The sequence below is a fragment of the Lepidochelys kempii genome, chromosome 6 (assembly GCF_965140265.1).
Source record: "Lepidochelys kempii isolate rLepKem1 chromosome 6, rLepKem1.hap2, whole genome shotgun sequence".
NCBI classification, from domain to species: Eukaryota; Metazoa; Chordata; order Testudines; family Cheloniidae; genus Lepidochelys; species Lepidochelys kempii.
The window spans coordinates 30,828,244-30,842,293 of record NC_133261.1 but is presented as its reverse complement, the minus strand read 5'-3'; the positions used below and the strand labels follow the sequence as shown (position 1 = coordinate 30,842,293).

Here is a 14,050-nt window from a genome sequence, read left to right as displayed (position 1 = left end):
AAAATCTGTTATTGCTCAGATCTATAATTTAACCACTGGAACAATTTACTAAGGATTGTGGTGGATTCTCCATCACTGGAAATTTTTTTAATCAAGATTGGATGTCTTTCCAAAAGACATGCTATAGTTCAAACAGGAATTATTTTGGGGAAGCCCGATAGGCTGATTTACACAAGAGGCAAGACTTGATTATCACAATGGTTCCTTCTGGCTTTATAATCTATGAAAAATGATTCTAATGATCCTTGGATGTAGCAAAGTAAAATTAGATAATAAGGGGTACATTTTCAAATTGCGATGTTAGTTTTAACTGTTATTAAAAGCTGTGGGCAGATAATTACTGCAAGTTTGAGTATGCCTGTGTGTATATCTATATGCCGATATATCTACCACATTTGTATTAGTAATAGCCATGTGATAAATACCTTTATCAGATACCTTTCACCCCCTTCACCTGCTCTTTACCTACTAATCCATCTAATCAGGACTTGTTATAATAGGCCAAACAGCTGCCATTAAAAAAAAATCATCCTGCCACAAAAACATATCTTCCTTCTCCCCAAAAAGGTTAGCCTGGCCCAAGGCTCAAGAAGGCTAAGATCTAGTCCTGGGCCAGTGATGGGCTTTCTGTGCTTAACAATGTTCTAAACGTTGAACTGAGTATTTCACATCCCCCCAAAGCTGGAAACAGGTGCTTTTTATATTTCCAATTTATTAATGGGATTCAGTACATATTTCATGACTTGAAAGAGCCTGAGATATCAGACTTTAATTCATGATAATTATTAGTTATAGAAATGCCATTTCAGGACATTTTATGGCTTTTTCTGACCCCTGTACTTTGTATGCGGTATGCAGCGGAACTCAGAGACCTGGCTTTAAGGAAGAAGGATACAAAAATAGTCCTAGTTAATTTTTTTAAAAATAATTCTAAAAATATGTTTTTCTACAATATTATTGGTATAAGCAAAATAGGTGATGGTGTGACATATTAGGAAGTATGTATCAGCATGTGTTTGAGATGACAATGTAACTTGCCCTTCGGCTTTGTCACTTGTGAACAAGACACCCAATTTCAAATTCATGCTGATAATACTTTTATGCCACACTACTACACCACTATGTGTGCATGTATACAAAAAGATAACATTATACATGCACTCTTACTGTCCAAGAAGTTCATTTATACATGATGACCACTGTTAAATAGAGACGAGATCGGTGAGGTAATATCTTTTATTGGACCCATTGCTGTTCGTGAAAGAGACAAATTTTTGACATTACCAAGAGCTCTTCTTGAGCTCTGAGAAAGGTACTTGGAGTGAGTATTGTTAAACGAGGTATTTATCATGTGATTTCAATCATGCTGTGAGCTAGTGAGTGGTAGCGTCTTTATAATACAAATACATTAATCCTATAGCTGAAAATCGTCTAATAAATGTTCACTATATTTCAGCATAGGTATTTAGCATTTAAATATACATTTGCTATAAGATACTACCAAACATATACTAAATAAATCACATCAGTTGCAAAAAATGTTTGTATTATTTTGCATCTGTCAAATAGTTAATTTTCAAATGTAGAGGAAGTGGTGTGAATCTTTACAAAACCTCAGAACATATGTGTATGGATAATACACCCATTTCAAATTCAGGCTGATAGGACCCTTTTATACCACACCACTCCAGCATTGTGTGTATGAAGATATAGGTAATATAATTAGGGTTGGCAGAATTCCATTTTTATATTTTTTGTAATTTTGATGGATAATAATATTTATTTTTAAGCCTGTTTAGATTTTTATAAACCTTTAAATTTTCATAGCTGAGGGAAATCATGGTGTGGGGGGAGTCAGGCAATTATTCAGTAACAGCAGACATTGAGATTCAAAAGGTAAAGCTTTATAAATGGTTAAAACACAAACTGTCAAAACATGCAAAATAAATATCCTTAAATCAACAAATCATACCTATGTTTATTATTCATTTGTTAGTCCATTTGTAACAAATCTAGTCTAAATCATTAGATTTTGGCTGTAATAAGTTCTTAAGCAGCTTTTTTCTTAATTTGCCTATTTGTAAATTTTGATTATTAGTAGAAATATTTTTTCTGAGGTTTGTGTGTGTACAGTGAAATTGATGTTTACCGACATTTACTGATAGAAATCTAATCCTTCCAAGCCTAAATATAATATGTTTATTCTTATTATCCATATCTATCCATAGATTCTAATGCCTGAAGGGATCACTTAATTATCTAGTCTGGCCTCCTGCAAGATTATTGTCCACATGCAAATTTTGCAGTTGGGCACATAACCAGGAGCACAACTGAGGTGTCAGCTACATTTTATATTAGTTGAACCCAATTAAAAATGAAACCTAGAGGGATATATGGAGGTAGGGAGGAAAAGGGAAAGTTCTCACAAACCTTTCTGAAATGAAGTTGGAAATTTTTGTGCAGTCTAATTTCAGCTAATAGGTGGAAGTGTTTGTTTTTTGTTTTTGTTTTTTTGTGGGGTGGGGGTTGCTTCGTAAGGCACTGCCATTTCATTTTAGCACATGATGCCTGGAATAGTTTTCAGGTTGGAGTTGTTCTTGTTTAATTTGCTACTACATGATTGCCTAAGATAATATATGAGAGCTCAAGCATTTGTGACACTCAACATGAAAGTTAATTTTGGCTTCTCTCTCAACAGTTCTGGGAAAGGGTCCCTACAAACTGGTCAGCTACTTGGATGGAGAAGTTGCAATGGCAGCCAAACTGTTGGGTGGCTATGTTTTCCCAGTGAGAGCAGAAGATTTTGTTCCGGGAGATGCCATGAGCTTTATGCTGACTTCAGGATGGTATAAGCCCAAGGCACATGGTAAAGTCACTGGTTTCAGAGTAGCAGCCGTGTTAGTCTGTATCCGCAAAGAGAAAAGGAGGGCTTGTGGACTTAGAGACTAACAAATTTATTTGAGCATAAGCTTTCATGAGCTACAGCTCACTTCATCACTGTAACCTGAAAATAAACATAGATAAAGACAAAGACAGAGTGGGTAGTGAACACACATAGCAAATTCTCCCCTTGAATACAGTCCTGTGGCTGAGGACAGAATTGCCCACAGACCTTTCCTCTGCAGCTATCAGCTGATTCTAATTTTAACAATGTCCACCAAGCTCTGCACTCAGTGGGTTTTAATTGGATGATTCCAGCTTTATAAATAGATACTTTTAGTTTTCAAAACAACATTGTAACCCCCACATTCCTAATGTGCCCTATGGCAGGAGAGAGGGATGGGGAAGATTGGAAGGAGTGTTGCAATAACAGATGCTCCAGCCTATTCCTTGTTCTGTCACCTCTCATTTCCTGTGTCCTGGCATAGAGCCATTTTGAAGCAGAGCCATGCCTTTTACAGGGATTCACATCCCCTGGGTGGCCTCTTCAAATCTTGTCCACCTTTGCACACCAGAATTTCACCAGTTCAGCTGCCAGGGAGGCCCTCCACTTCTTCAGAGGAATATGCAGGGTTTGCTCTTATGTTTTCAGTACTTTATGATGCTGATGAAATACTGCAGGTATTTGCGCATCCAATTTCACTGCCACGGGAAAGTTTGTTATAATAAATGTTTTAATGATCCTTAACGCCAGATGCACCAGAAATGTCTGATCCTGCTGATCAGGTCCCCAGAGAGCCTGTAAGGCGTAGACTCTGCACCTCCTGCTTGCCATAGAGCAATGTGCTTCTCTAGCTTTTTGTGTGGGACCATAGAATGGGGTATTATGGGCTGGCTGAGGGAATTGCAGGGCTCTAACTAGTGAGTCTGCTCTCAGTGTAGAACTGGCCCAAAATTATATGTAGGAGAGTACAGAGGGACAGGGCTCTTATTTCTGCTCTTCGTCTGCAGCAGGAATCTCAGTTTTTCTGTACTAGTGCCCTGTATCCTGTCTTTGATTTGGGGAGAAAGGTTCTGTCTCCTTTTCCAGCCATGGACAGACCTCATCTACTCAGGCTTTACCCTGCCTACCAGGATTTGCAGACTCCATTATAACATTAAGAGGATGTCATTTAGTCATCTGTCCTTGGAGGAATCTACAAAATCTGTATGACAATTTCTTTGCATCATCAGCCCAATTATATTGGAATTTCCTTCATGATTATCCACAGCAGCCATATAGATATGTAATATGTAGTTTTATAAATTAGATAGTAAATTGTATCCCAGAAAAATGGGTAAATTTTGTTAGCTTCAGACCAGTGATAAAAGAAGACTGGGAGGTTTTGGTAATAAAGTAACTGTTGTATACAGAGCAGGTGATTCAAATTGCATTGCAAATGTACCTGCTATAGCCAGTAATAGAAAAAAAACTCTCTTCCATGCTATTCAATGTTTCAAATAAATAAATGTTGTCATACTTGGAAGATAAGTGGTGCTCCAGAAATATGGTACAGAACATAATAAAACATCTGTTTAATGGAGATTATTTGTCCTCTGTGCCCTCTTTTAAAAGAAATACTATCCAGTCCTCAGGGGATAGTTGATTTTACAGTTGTTCTATGGTTATTTTAAACTGAATACCACAGTTTACAGAAAAATAAAATGAAGTAATACTGTGAGCAACAGGTGCTCATAATGGACTCCGTTCTTTCATTGAGCTGTACCTTACTCTGCACGTGGTCCCACAGAAGTCTGCTTGAAATCAGTGGGACTGTTTTAGTGGTAAAGTACTGGTCAGCATGTAGAAGGTCGTGACAATAGAGCCGTTACTAGTACAAAGGCAGGCACATTGCAAATCTGCTTTTAACATGATTTGTCCTGAGGATGGCTGGAGAGCCTATTGCTTGGAAACTGAAAACACGACCCTACAAGCTGAATGTAAAATGCATTTTAGTTACTCCATTTTAAATGAATAGTCGAGCTTTTGAGCTATAACTTCCAAATGGGTAAGCATAACTTTGTAAAACTGGTGAGACTGTATTTTAATTTTGGATAAGAATAAGGCTAACAAAAGTAGTGAACTGAAGTTATATGCTCACGGTGGGCTAGATTACTGCACCCTCGTGTTGACAAGTACCATACCATGCAGTATAGTCCCAGTGAAATCATTGGGGCTACCAAGTACTCAGTATGAGGAAAGCCAGGAACATGTATGCATATTTAATATTTTTTCTTCAAAAAACTGGGCCAAGTTCATCCTTACTGTGGACTCAAGTGGTATTGACTTTAGTGATGTTACACCAAAGATAAATCTGGCCCACTCTGCTTAGTCCAGTGAATACGTTGTTGTGTTTTTTTCAGATCCCAACTTGGTTTCATTTGAAACAGCTGACAGACCAAATTATTTTCTTCATTTGGCTTCCAATGATACCCTGCTTCTTTCCAAATGGGAAGACAGTGAAGAGTTCCGTAACAGATCAACCTTTGCCGTCCACAAGAACACATGGCTCCCAGGATACAGTTCCTTTGAGTCATTTGCAAAGCCAGGATTCTTCATCCATCTTTCAGCTTCTTCAGTTGATCTTTTGAAATACAAGCATTCAGAGAAATTCAGGCTGTCTACTCTTTTTAAACTTGTAGGTAGGTACTAAAATTAATATTTTATAAACTATAATTTACTACTTTAACCACATTTTGAAAGTGTGAGAGCTTTGTGGGCTGCATTCTGCCCTCATTTGCATGATCCAGCATTACTCTTTTGACTGGAATTACTCTAGATTTACATTGGTATAACTGAGAATTTGTGGTCTGATTCTTCTTACACGCCATTGCAAATTGGGAATAACTCAGTTGAAATTAATGGAGTTACACTTATATAAAACCAGTGTAAGTAAGAGGGAAATCAGGGGTTGTATGACATTATAAACAATTGGGAAACGTAAACTGAAATTTAAGGGAGGATGTGGAATAGTAATGTAGCAGTGGGGAAGATTATTTCATTTATGTCCAACAGCTTGTAAAATACAGATTATTTTATAGCATCACACTTGCTATGGAGAGAAGTGGAATAAAGAGAACCATTTGCAGAGTGGGGTATAATAAAACACATATAGACTAAAAATGTGAAAATAAAGCAGCTGAAGGAATGTGAACCAAGTTGTGGTAATGATTATAGTGAAGATGAATCTAGAAGGATGAATTAAAGAGACACCATGTTGGGTTTCCCTGGAGAAAACATTTTTTTCTTTTCCATTTCCTTTTAGGTTCAGGAATCTTCTTATTTAATTTTTTGCATAAAGATTCCTGAATAGATTTTTGCGGAAAGTTGTTTGGGCTGACATGACTCTAATGTCATAGTAGAGGTTGAAGTACAGCCTGGTTCGTGAAATGTAAATCAATACAACCTGAATTGATAAAGAAGAGTAGAGTTGTTCAGAATATTTTTCTGAACAGAAAACTGTGAATTTTGTCAAAAAACAAAGACAAACTTTTTTTTGTGGGGGGAGGTCATTGATTTTTCCATGAAAAATAAAAAATGGAGGAAAATGTTTTATTTGTTGAAACCCCAATTTTCAATTGGAAAAAAGTTTCACTGGAAAATTTTTGATCGGGTCTAAAAGAAAGTCTGGGCTTTAACATGGTAGTGGTTAGTACCTTTTTCATGTATGTCAGTGAGGGGACTCTGTGAAGATAGATCTCCACAGCATTGCTCCTATTCCTGGGACAAAAAAAAGGCTTTTGTTCAAAGTGGGCAACGAATAAGTGGGGAGGAGCAGAGGACTGGCTACACTTGGCTGAATTATTTCCTACAGACCCTGCCTATGCAGAAATTCAGTCAGGAGTTCATGTAACTTGGAACTGGATTAACTGTCTCTGGGTCCCCGCAGTGGCTGCCATTAAGCAGGCACAAGAGGACCCAGTCAATAGAAGCTATGTTGCCAAGGTAGCGGAAGGTCAGTGGAGCCATGTGGAGGATTGGATGTTTGGCTGGTAAGCTCCTGTCTTTACAGATGTGAGTCTGGGAGGTGTTATTCCTCCTGTACACTTTAATGCTTCCCAAATCTCTCACTGTGGGGGGTGGGGGAGTCCTTCCTAGTAAATTCCGTGAGGTGAAACTCTGTTCCTCCCCTCCCACAGGAGATTTCTCTAGAATGGAGGTGATCTGACCAATGGATTTTAGCTTTAGATGAGGGAGCCTAGTTTAACGTCCTTCTATGAGTTTGGTGACTCTCTGAACTCAAGTGCACATTCCCCATGGGAGCAAACCACAACTGGCAGTAAGACTAAGAAATGGTAGAGAAAATGACATTATTAGCCCAATTCTGGTAGGGTCTTGTGCCTAGGCACAAAAATCCCATGGACACCAAATAATTTATTCCACACTGGTTTTGGCTCCCTGCAGAACTTACAGTGAGGCATTTCCACTGGCCATGCAGAAAAGGAGCTCCAGAGGGACCTGTTGGGCTGGTCAACAGGTTTCTATATGGGCACCTGTCTCAGCAATAGCACTCATGCGTGGAGTATTCACACTTGTAGGAGTAACTTGTGAAGGAACTGCTGCTGGCCAAGGCTCAAGTACACAACAATGCCACTTTAAAGAACAGACAGTATTTCATCAGCTTGTGTGCTAGATACTTCAGAAGAGGAAGAAGATAATCACTCTGCATTTGTCTCCGTTGATTTGTACTGCCATTTTGTAAATTATAGATGGGCCTCAAATGTAAAATTCAGATCCTGAATTCAACCTCCTCATTCCCCATTACCCAAAAGATTCAAGGGTGTTTGGATGCAGAGCTTTCGTTCAGGCCCATATCAAATGTACCTATAATGATTTTATTCCTGTGGAAAGGTAGGAGTAAAGAATGAAGCAGCACTTGTAATACAGAGGGGATTCCTCTGAAAAAGCGAGAGGATCCTTACAAAGAAATGAGTGATAGAGTAAAAGTTTTATTTCCCCCTCTGCCAAGATTTTCTCTGCAGGCGTTATTTATTATCACTTAAACTCTGAGCTGTAAATGTAGATAAAACCAGAGAAAAAAGTCATGCTATAGGCAAATATTTACAGCTTAATGGGCCTGATTTTCTGATAGATGCTGAGTACACTTAACTCCCACTGAAGTCATAGGGAGCTACAGATACTTAGGCTCCCTAAAAATCAGGCCAAATTGCTTTTTCACAGAGCTGTGCATTGAAGGGTAAATCCTGGCTCTGTTATGTGGTTGTAATCCCTTGCACAACCTAGTTGTATGCCAGGCCAACTGGTTCTGAGGCTGCTCAGCCTAGTGCACAAGGAATTGTGCAGGGTATCTGCTCCTTGGATTGCATGCAGCTGCTCAGGGGTATAGGGAGCTCATGCAGATGGACACAATGGTTGCCCCAAATAACAATACATAAATCCTGTAAACCCCATGGAACTGCTTCAGGAGAGTGAGAGAGAGAGAGAGAGAATGTGTCACTGAAAGAACAGTGTTTGGAGGTCTCTCCCTTTCTGCTGTCCTGTGATTGCCATAGGGGAAGGTGAATCTTCTGCCCAGTTGTTCCCATCCTTCAGTCCCTGATGACCATTCCATTTCAGAAGGGTCAGCCAAGCAGTGCTATGGACACTGGCTATGGATCACACAGCCCATTCATTATCACCAGCTATGACTGCCCTGAAGGAGAACCTGTCCCTCTAGTCCCTTCCCCACCCACTGGGATCTCAGAGCGGCTCTGCCTTTTGTGATGTCATCCCTCAGTTCTTCAGCTGCCATACGTGGCAATTGGGGCAGGGGAGGGGAGGGATAGAGACACAGATTTCTTATTTGGGGCCCATGCGTCTGTTTCTGTAGGTGATTCTTAGGCAGTTACAGATCCTGGTGAGACTATAAACTGTTTCCATCTCTATGCTGCATACATGTGTAGGGCCGGGATTTGATGCTGAATGCCTGGTACTGAAATATCAGGAACAGATTTTTGAGATTTTGAGGGTGCAAAATGTATATGAGAGAGTTTTTAAAGAGTGAGACAGGAAAAAGATGGATGAGAGAAGATCATGATGGGGATAGTACAGAGAGATTGGGAGGAGAACTGAGAGGGAAGGAGTGTTGGAGGAAGAGAGCCTGGAAACTCAGGAGGAAGAAGAGAACACAATATAGGAAAAAGAAGAGAATGAGAGAACAAAGATCACATACTGTAGAAAATTATAATGAGTGGAAAATAGAGTAAAAGACACAGGAAAAGATGGTAAAATACATAGGAGAAGAAAAGAAAAAACAGAGTAAAGGGAAAGACAAAAGAACAATGCAAGGTAAGCAAAGTATTTTTTTAAACAATGGTACTTAATATAAAAATAGGTGCAACATGACCTAATAAATAATGAGAATTGTAATTTTTTTTAATGAGTGGAACAGAATTCAGTTAGATTCAGCCGTGGCTGGTTATGATGCTTGTCTCTTGATTCTGCCTTTTTTAAGTGAAATATAATTCTGCTTCCTGTAGTTGCTACACTCCTCCCCACCGACCAACCCCCACTTCTTCTCCCTGTGGTTGGAGCTATCAGTGTCCTGGTTTTTATTTTGAAAATATGGTTCACTTTACACTAGTAACTTCTTTAGTCAGACTTAATTTACAAACTGATTAGTCAAAGTCACAAAGTCTTTTCAGCCACACACCCTGAAAAAAGCTTCAGCAGGTACGAAATATAGTTGCCTGTCTTCTCAGCAATACAGGTTTCTGTGAGCACATCCACCTGGTGCTGTGCTCTCTGCACCAGCTCCCCACTGAACAGAATTCAGTTTCAGGTCTCTGCTCTGGTATTCAAAGCTTTCCATGGAACTGGCCTTAGCTACCTGAGAGATCACCTCCTCCTCTGTGATCATGACCTCCCATTACATCTATATTGTAATGGAAGAATGGAAGTCTTGAATAGTAGCAACCATGAATACAGGAGACATGAGACCTTAGGTGCTGGATCTAGACTATGGAAATTACTCCCACTAGAACTGACAAAAAACCCAAAAACTAATCTACCTATTTCTCCCATAGACTTGGAAGGGAAGGAAGATCATTATTGTTGTTAACTGTTTTTAAATACTTGGAAGTTGCTATTACATACAGGGGACTTTCTAACAACTTACTGAGATATAAGAAGCTATATTGGCCTGCAAAATAAAATAAAGCAGTGTGTTCATGAAGTAACATTTAGTTCAGCATCAACTTGCATTGATCCAAATCAGTTACTTTGAATATGTTTAATCCAAAAATTCTTTATGGACCTCAGTGGCAATAACTGCTTCCTCAACGTGATGGCTTGCATGGTACTCTAAAGTCATTACAAAATGTATTATTTTTATATGGTAAGGATTTTTATGCTATAATTTTAAATGGCTCAGTAACTTGTTCACTGCTGCTGTGAACATACGTTCACAGATATCCCTGCAGTGCAAATATGTGATATATCAGTCCTTCATATTCTGTTTCTGAAATAGGTTTTGCAAGTAAAGGAGGAAAATGAAATATTGCAACAAATGAGGCATCATTTGGCAAGGTAGTACAGTTACCATTATAAATGTCTAGTGTTAGGCACAGTCAAATCTGAAACAGGCACTCACTTATATGACAGAAGAGACCAACTGTATGCCTTATGGAGCACCCTGTTATCAAAACATTGAATTAAAGTGTTAATGGTGGCATTGTGAATCTGCCCATGTTTTGCAGTGCATTATGATGACAGCCTAATGCAGCTGTTGACTGGCACACTCCAACTTCATGAAAAATGACAGATTTTGTCATTGCCAAATGCCTGTTGCCTCCTGACAAATGCCTTTAATCACTGAGCTGCTGAAGTTTTGAATGGCAGAGTATATGGAGCTAATGCTATTACCAGAACGTTCGTAAAACATCTCAAGCAAAGACCCCTTTTTTGGACATAACAAAAATATTTCCTTGGTCTTTTATCTTTGAGGGGGGAATGGAGAAAGTTAAAAAGTGCTACAATTCTCAGTGGTCATGCATTAACGCAGAGTGGTATGTCTTTTCAAGTGTGAAGTCTTTGCCCTCCCGTCATTATGCCAAAAAATCCTATCTATGCTCATGGAAAACTGAAACAATTTACCTCAGCAAGTGGGATCGGATCAAATGATCAAGAGGCATTTCATTAATCACCACATCCGAAGGTTTGGGTTTCACAGTTTTATAAGCAGAGAAACACAGGGCTCGAATCTTTCTCCAGCGTACTTTCACAGGGCTCAGTCTGCTGATGTAGGGTAATTACATGGTCTAAAAATACAGGCGCATTTGTTTAAGTTAATGGAAAAGTTATACCAGTTCCAGAGTGCAGAGGCAAAGGCAGATTGAGTTTCCTGCTGACTATTCTAAATGCTTTGCATATTAGATCAGAAACTTTCCAACTGGGAACTGCTATTCCTGAGGAACCAGAGGGTAAATATTGGGAGGAGAATAATAGGTCCTCTAAATCCCTTGGCCAGAAAACTCTTCATGAGTCCTCTTCGTGTTCTATGACGCGCATTCAGAAGGAAGAATTTGTAATAACCCAATTGCCACAGCAGTAGACACATACATATTTGTCTGAAGTCTGCTGAAGTGTCACTCTTTCTAGTTTCATAGTAATAAATACTGTAGTATTGAAATGCATTAGATATAAATTAAACAGATGTGACGGAATACTGCAATAAATTTTTCACAAATGACCACATGAATTTTTAAATGAAGTTGCTTCAACCATGCTCGTGTTTGTCTGCTGCTCCTGTTCCTACAAATGTTTGAGTGATCATGTTGTTCATTGAATTTTAATATTCTGTGCACATGTGTTCACAGGAAAACAAATTTTAAATTTGCATGTGCCAGAATTTGCCCTAGCAGTGGATGCATGCTCATCCAATTGAGTAAAAGAAAGAAATCTTTGAGATTTACCTCACAAATCACATCTAAGTGCACAGATCAAATGTCAAATAATAGCAATCAATCCATAGAATAATTTGAATCTTTTGAATAACAAATAAAACGTGAGGAACTCACAATCTTTTCATAGATATATCTTTTGTTCTTAATAAGACACTGCAATTTCTTACAAATAGCTTTTCATCTGAGTATCTTAACGCATTTTACTAATTTATGTGTTTAACTATCTAACACTCCTGTGAGGAAAGCGGGAATATTCTCATTTTACTGATGAGGGAACTGAGGCACAGAGAATTTAAGTGACTTGTCTAAGCTCACAAGGAAATTCCAGAATAGAATTCAGAAGAACTGAGTGCTAGACTTTTGCCGAGTGCATAAGTCTTCACTTTGGTAAGTTGCTATTTTTGCAAATAATAATTTGAATAACTACTCAGACATATGCATGGAATGTAGTCAATGAGGGTTGTATGTATTCCTGTTTGAGACAAGAACTGGATCTTTCTTAGTTAATGTTAATGATTGTATATTATACACCAAGAAAGGATGGTACAATTAAAATTAAATTGATTTTTAAGATATAGAATTACTTTTTTTGATAAAAGCATCTTTTATATTTAGTCAGACTGTATGTACATTTTGATGATCAGTTTTCACTTCATTTTTCTTTGTCTGTTTCCCTCTGAGAGACAAGATGGGTGAAGTATTATCTTTTATTGGACCAACTTCTGTTGGTGAAAGAGGCAAGCTTTTGTGCTTACACAGAGCTCTTCTTCATGTCTGGGAAACATACTCCGTGTCACACAACAATGGAAGATATCCCTCTGTATAGGGCATACTTTTAAATATCCTTTTTTTAGTTATAATGAGGTGCTCTTGAGTTTACACTGAGCTCTTCTGTTTTGTTTAAGTCCAAGTGATCATTATTCTGGGCCTGATGCTGAGGAACTACAGTGTACCTGCAAATCCCAAGTAAGCCAGTGAGAACTACAGGTTCTCAGCATCTATCAGCATTAAGCTGTCTTAACAGTGACATCAGAACCATCTGCACTTTATATCACAAATGGGCATTTGACCTCCTGAATTTGTATCAATAAGCAAGAAGAGATTAATCTGTTGTGATAGCAACGGTATATGCCTCAAAAATCACATCACCAGCTGTGAGGTAGCTAAGGCAATTATACCTGAGAGCTAGATAACTATGTTTCGGTTTTGATTATATTTTGACTGGGCAAGCAGTTCTTTCTGCCAGTATTATTTGATTACATGCTTCAGTGCAGGAATTTAAAGCACATGAGCAGAGGTTGTTAGTGCTTGCATGTGAGTGGGTAGATTCATGCTCCTAAGCATGTATCTGAGGAGCTAGCCAATCTAAGTGGTGGAGTAGTGTTGAGCTGCTGTTAAATTGATAGTCGTGACTAGCACTGCCTGGATTCTGAGAAGAAAATGAAAACCAGTAGTAGCAAATTGTAACCTTTCACAGTGGAAAATCTAAAGCAAAAGAAATAAGGAAAGAGTTTGAAAACCTGAAAACAAAGTGAAGGCATTATCTACACATATGAAAAGAGGGGCAGGGATGTGAAGCAGTGAGTCCTAGACTAATGAGAAAATAATCATTAAAACAATTAGGCATGTGCCTCCTGTGAGGTTTTCTGGCTGTTTCCCATTACTTCCAATATTCCTCCAGTCTTCCTGCCTGCCTGTTCAGTTTTCTCAGATGCTGCCTGATCCTCAGTACCCTTTCCTATGTACTTTTGCACTTTGTGGGCTTTTTGGATTTGAATTTTGCTTAGGCCAAGCCAGTGTTTAGCAAAGCAAGGAAATGCTGTATTTGCATGTGAGTGCTTTTGCATCAGATATGGGCTTCCCTGAAAATAGAAACTGTGCATTAGATGAATATTTATAAAGTTGTACAACGTAGTCACTTGCTGACCAATTCTGACTATATTTTACCTTCTTATGTGTGCAACAGAAAAATTGTAATAGAAGCAGACCAGGAGAGCAGGCATATAACTGGATTGCTGTAGGCAAGCTGATCCTTCCATGTATTGAGCACTCTCAACTCCCACTGCAGCACTTAAGTCCTAGAGCCCAGCTTACTTTTGTATCTGTGATTTGTGTAATACATTTGGATGTGAAATCGCACATTTAGATCCGGGTTTGATCTGACTTTCAATCAGTCCTGTGTGCTGCCTCCCCTCCCTAATTATTGCAATGCCCCCTATGAGGTAGG

The 14,050-nt window shown here is 38.7% G+C and overlaps 1 protein-coding gene across 4 annotated transcripts in view; it reads left to right on the top strand.

Moving 5' to 3' along the window:
• The window catches only part of OTOG (otogelin), a 170,392-nt gene that overhangs the window by 98,612 nt on the left and 57,730 nt on the right, over window positions 1–14,050 (top strand). For all 4 annotated transcript variants that reach the window (XR_012159331.1, XM_073347364.1, XM_073347366.1 and 1 more), the window contains 2 exons: window positions 2,699–2,866; window positions 5,284–5,562. Coding sequence is in view for 3 of the 4 variants with exons in the window: in XM_073347364.1 (XP_073203465.1) it covers window positions 2,699–2,866; window positions 5,284–5,562 (447 nt within the window). In the remaining variant the exon portion in view is untranslated. The remainder of the gene's footprint in view (window positions 1–2,698; window positions 2,867–5,283; window positions 5,563–14,050) is intronic.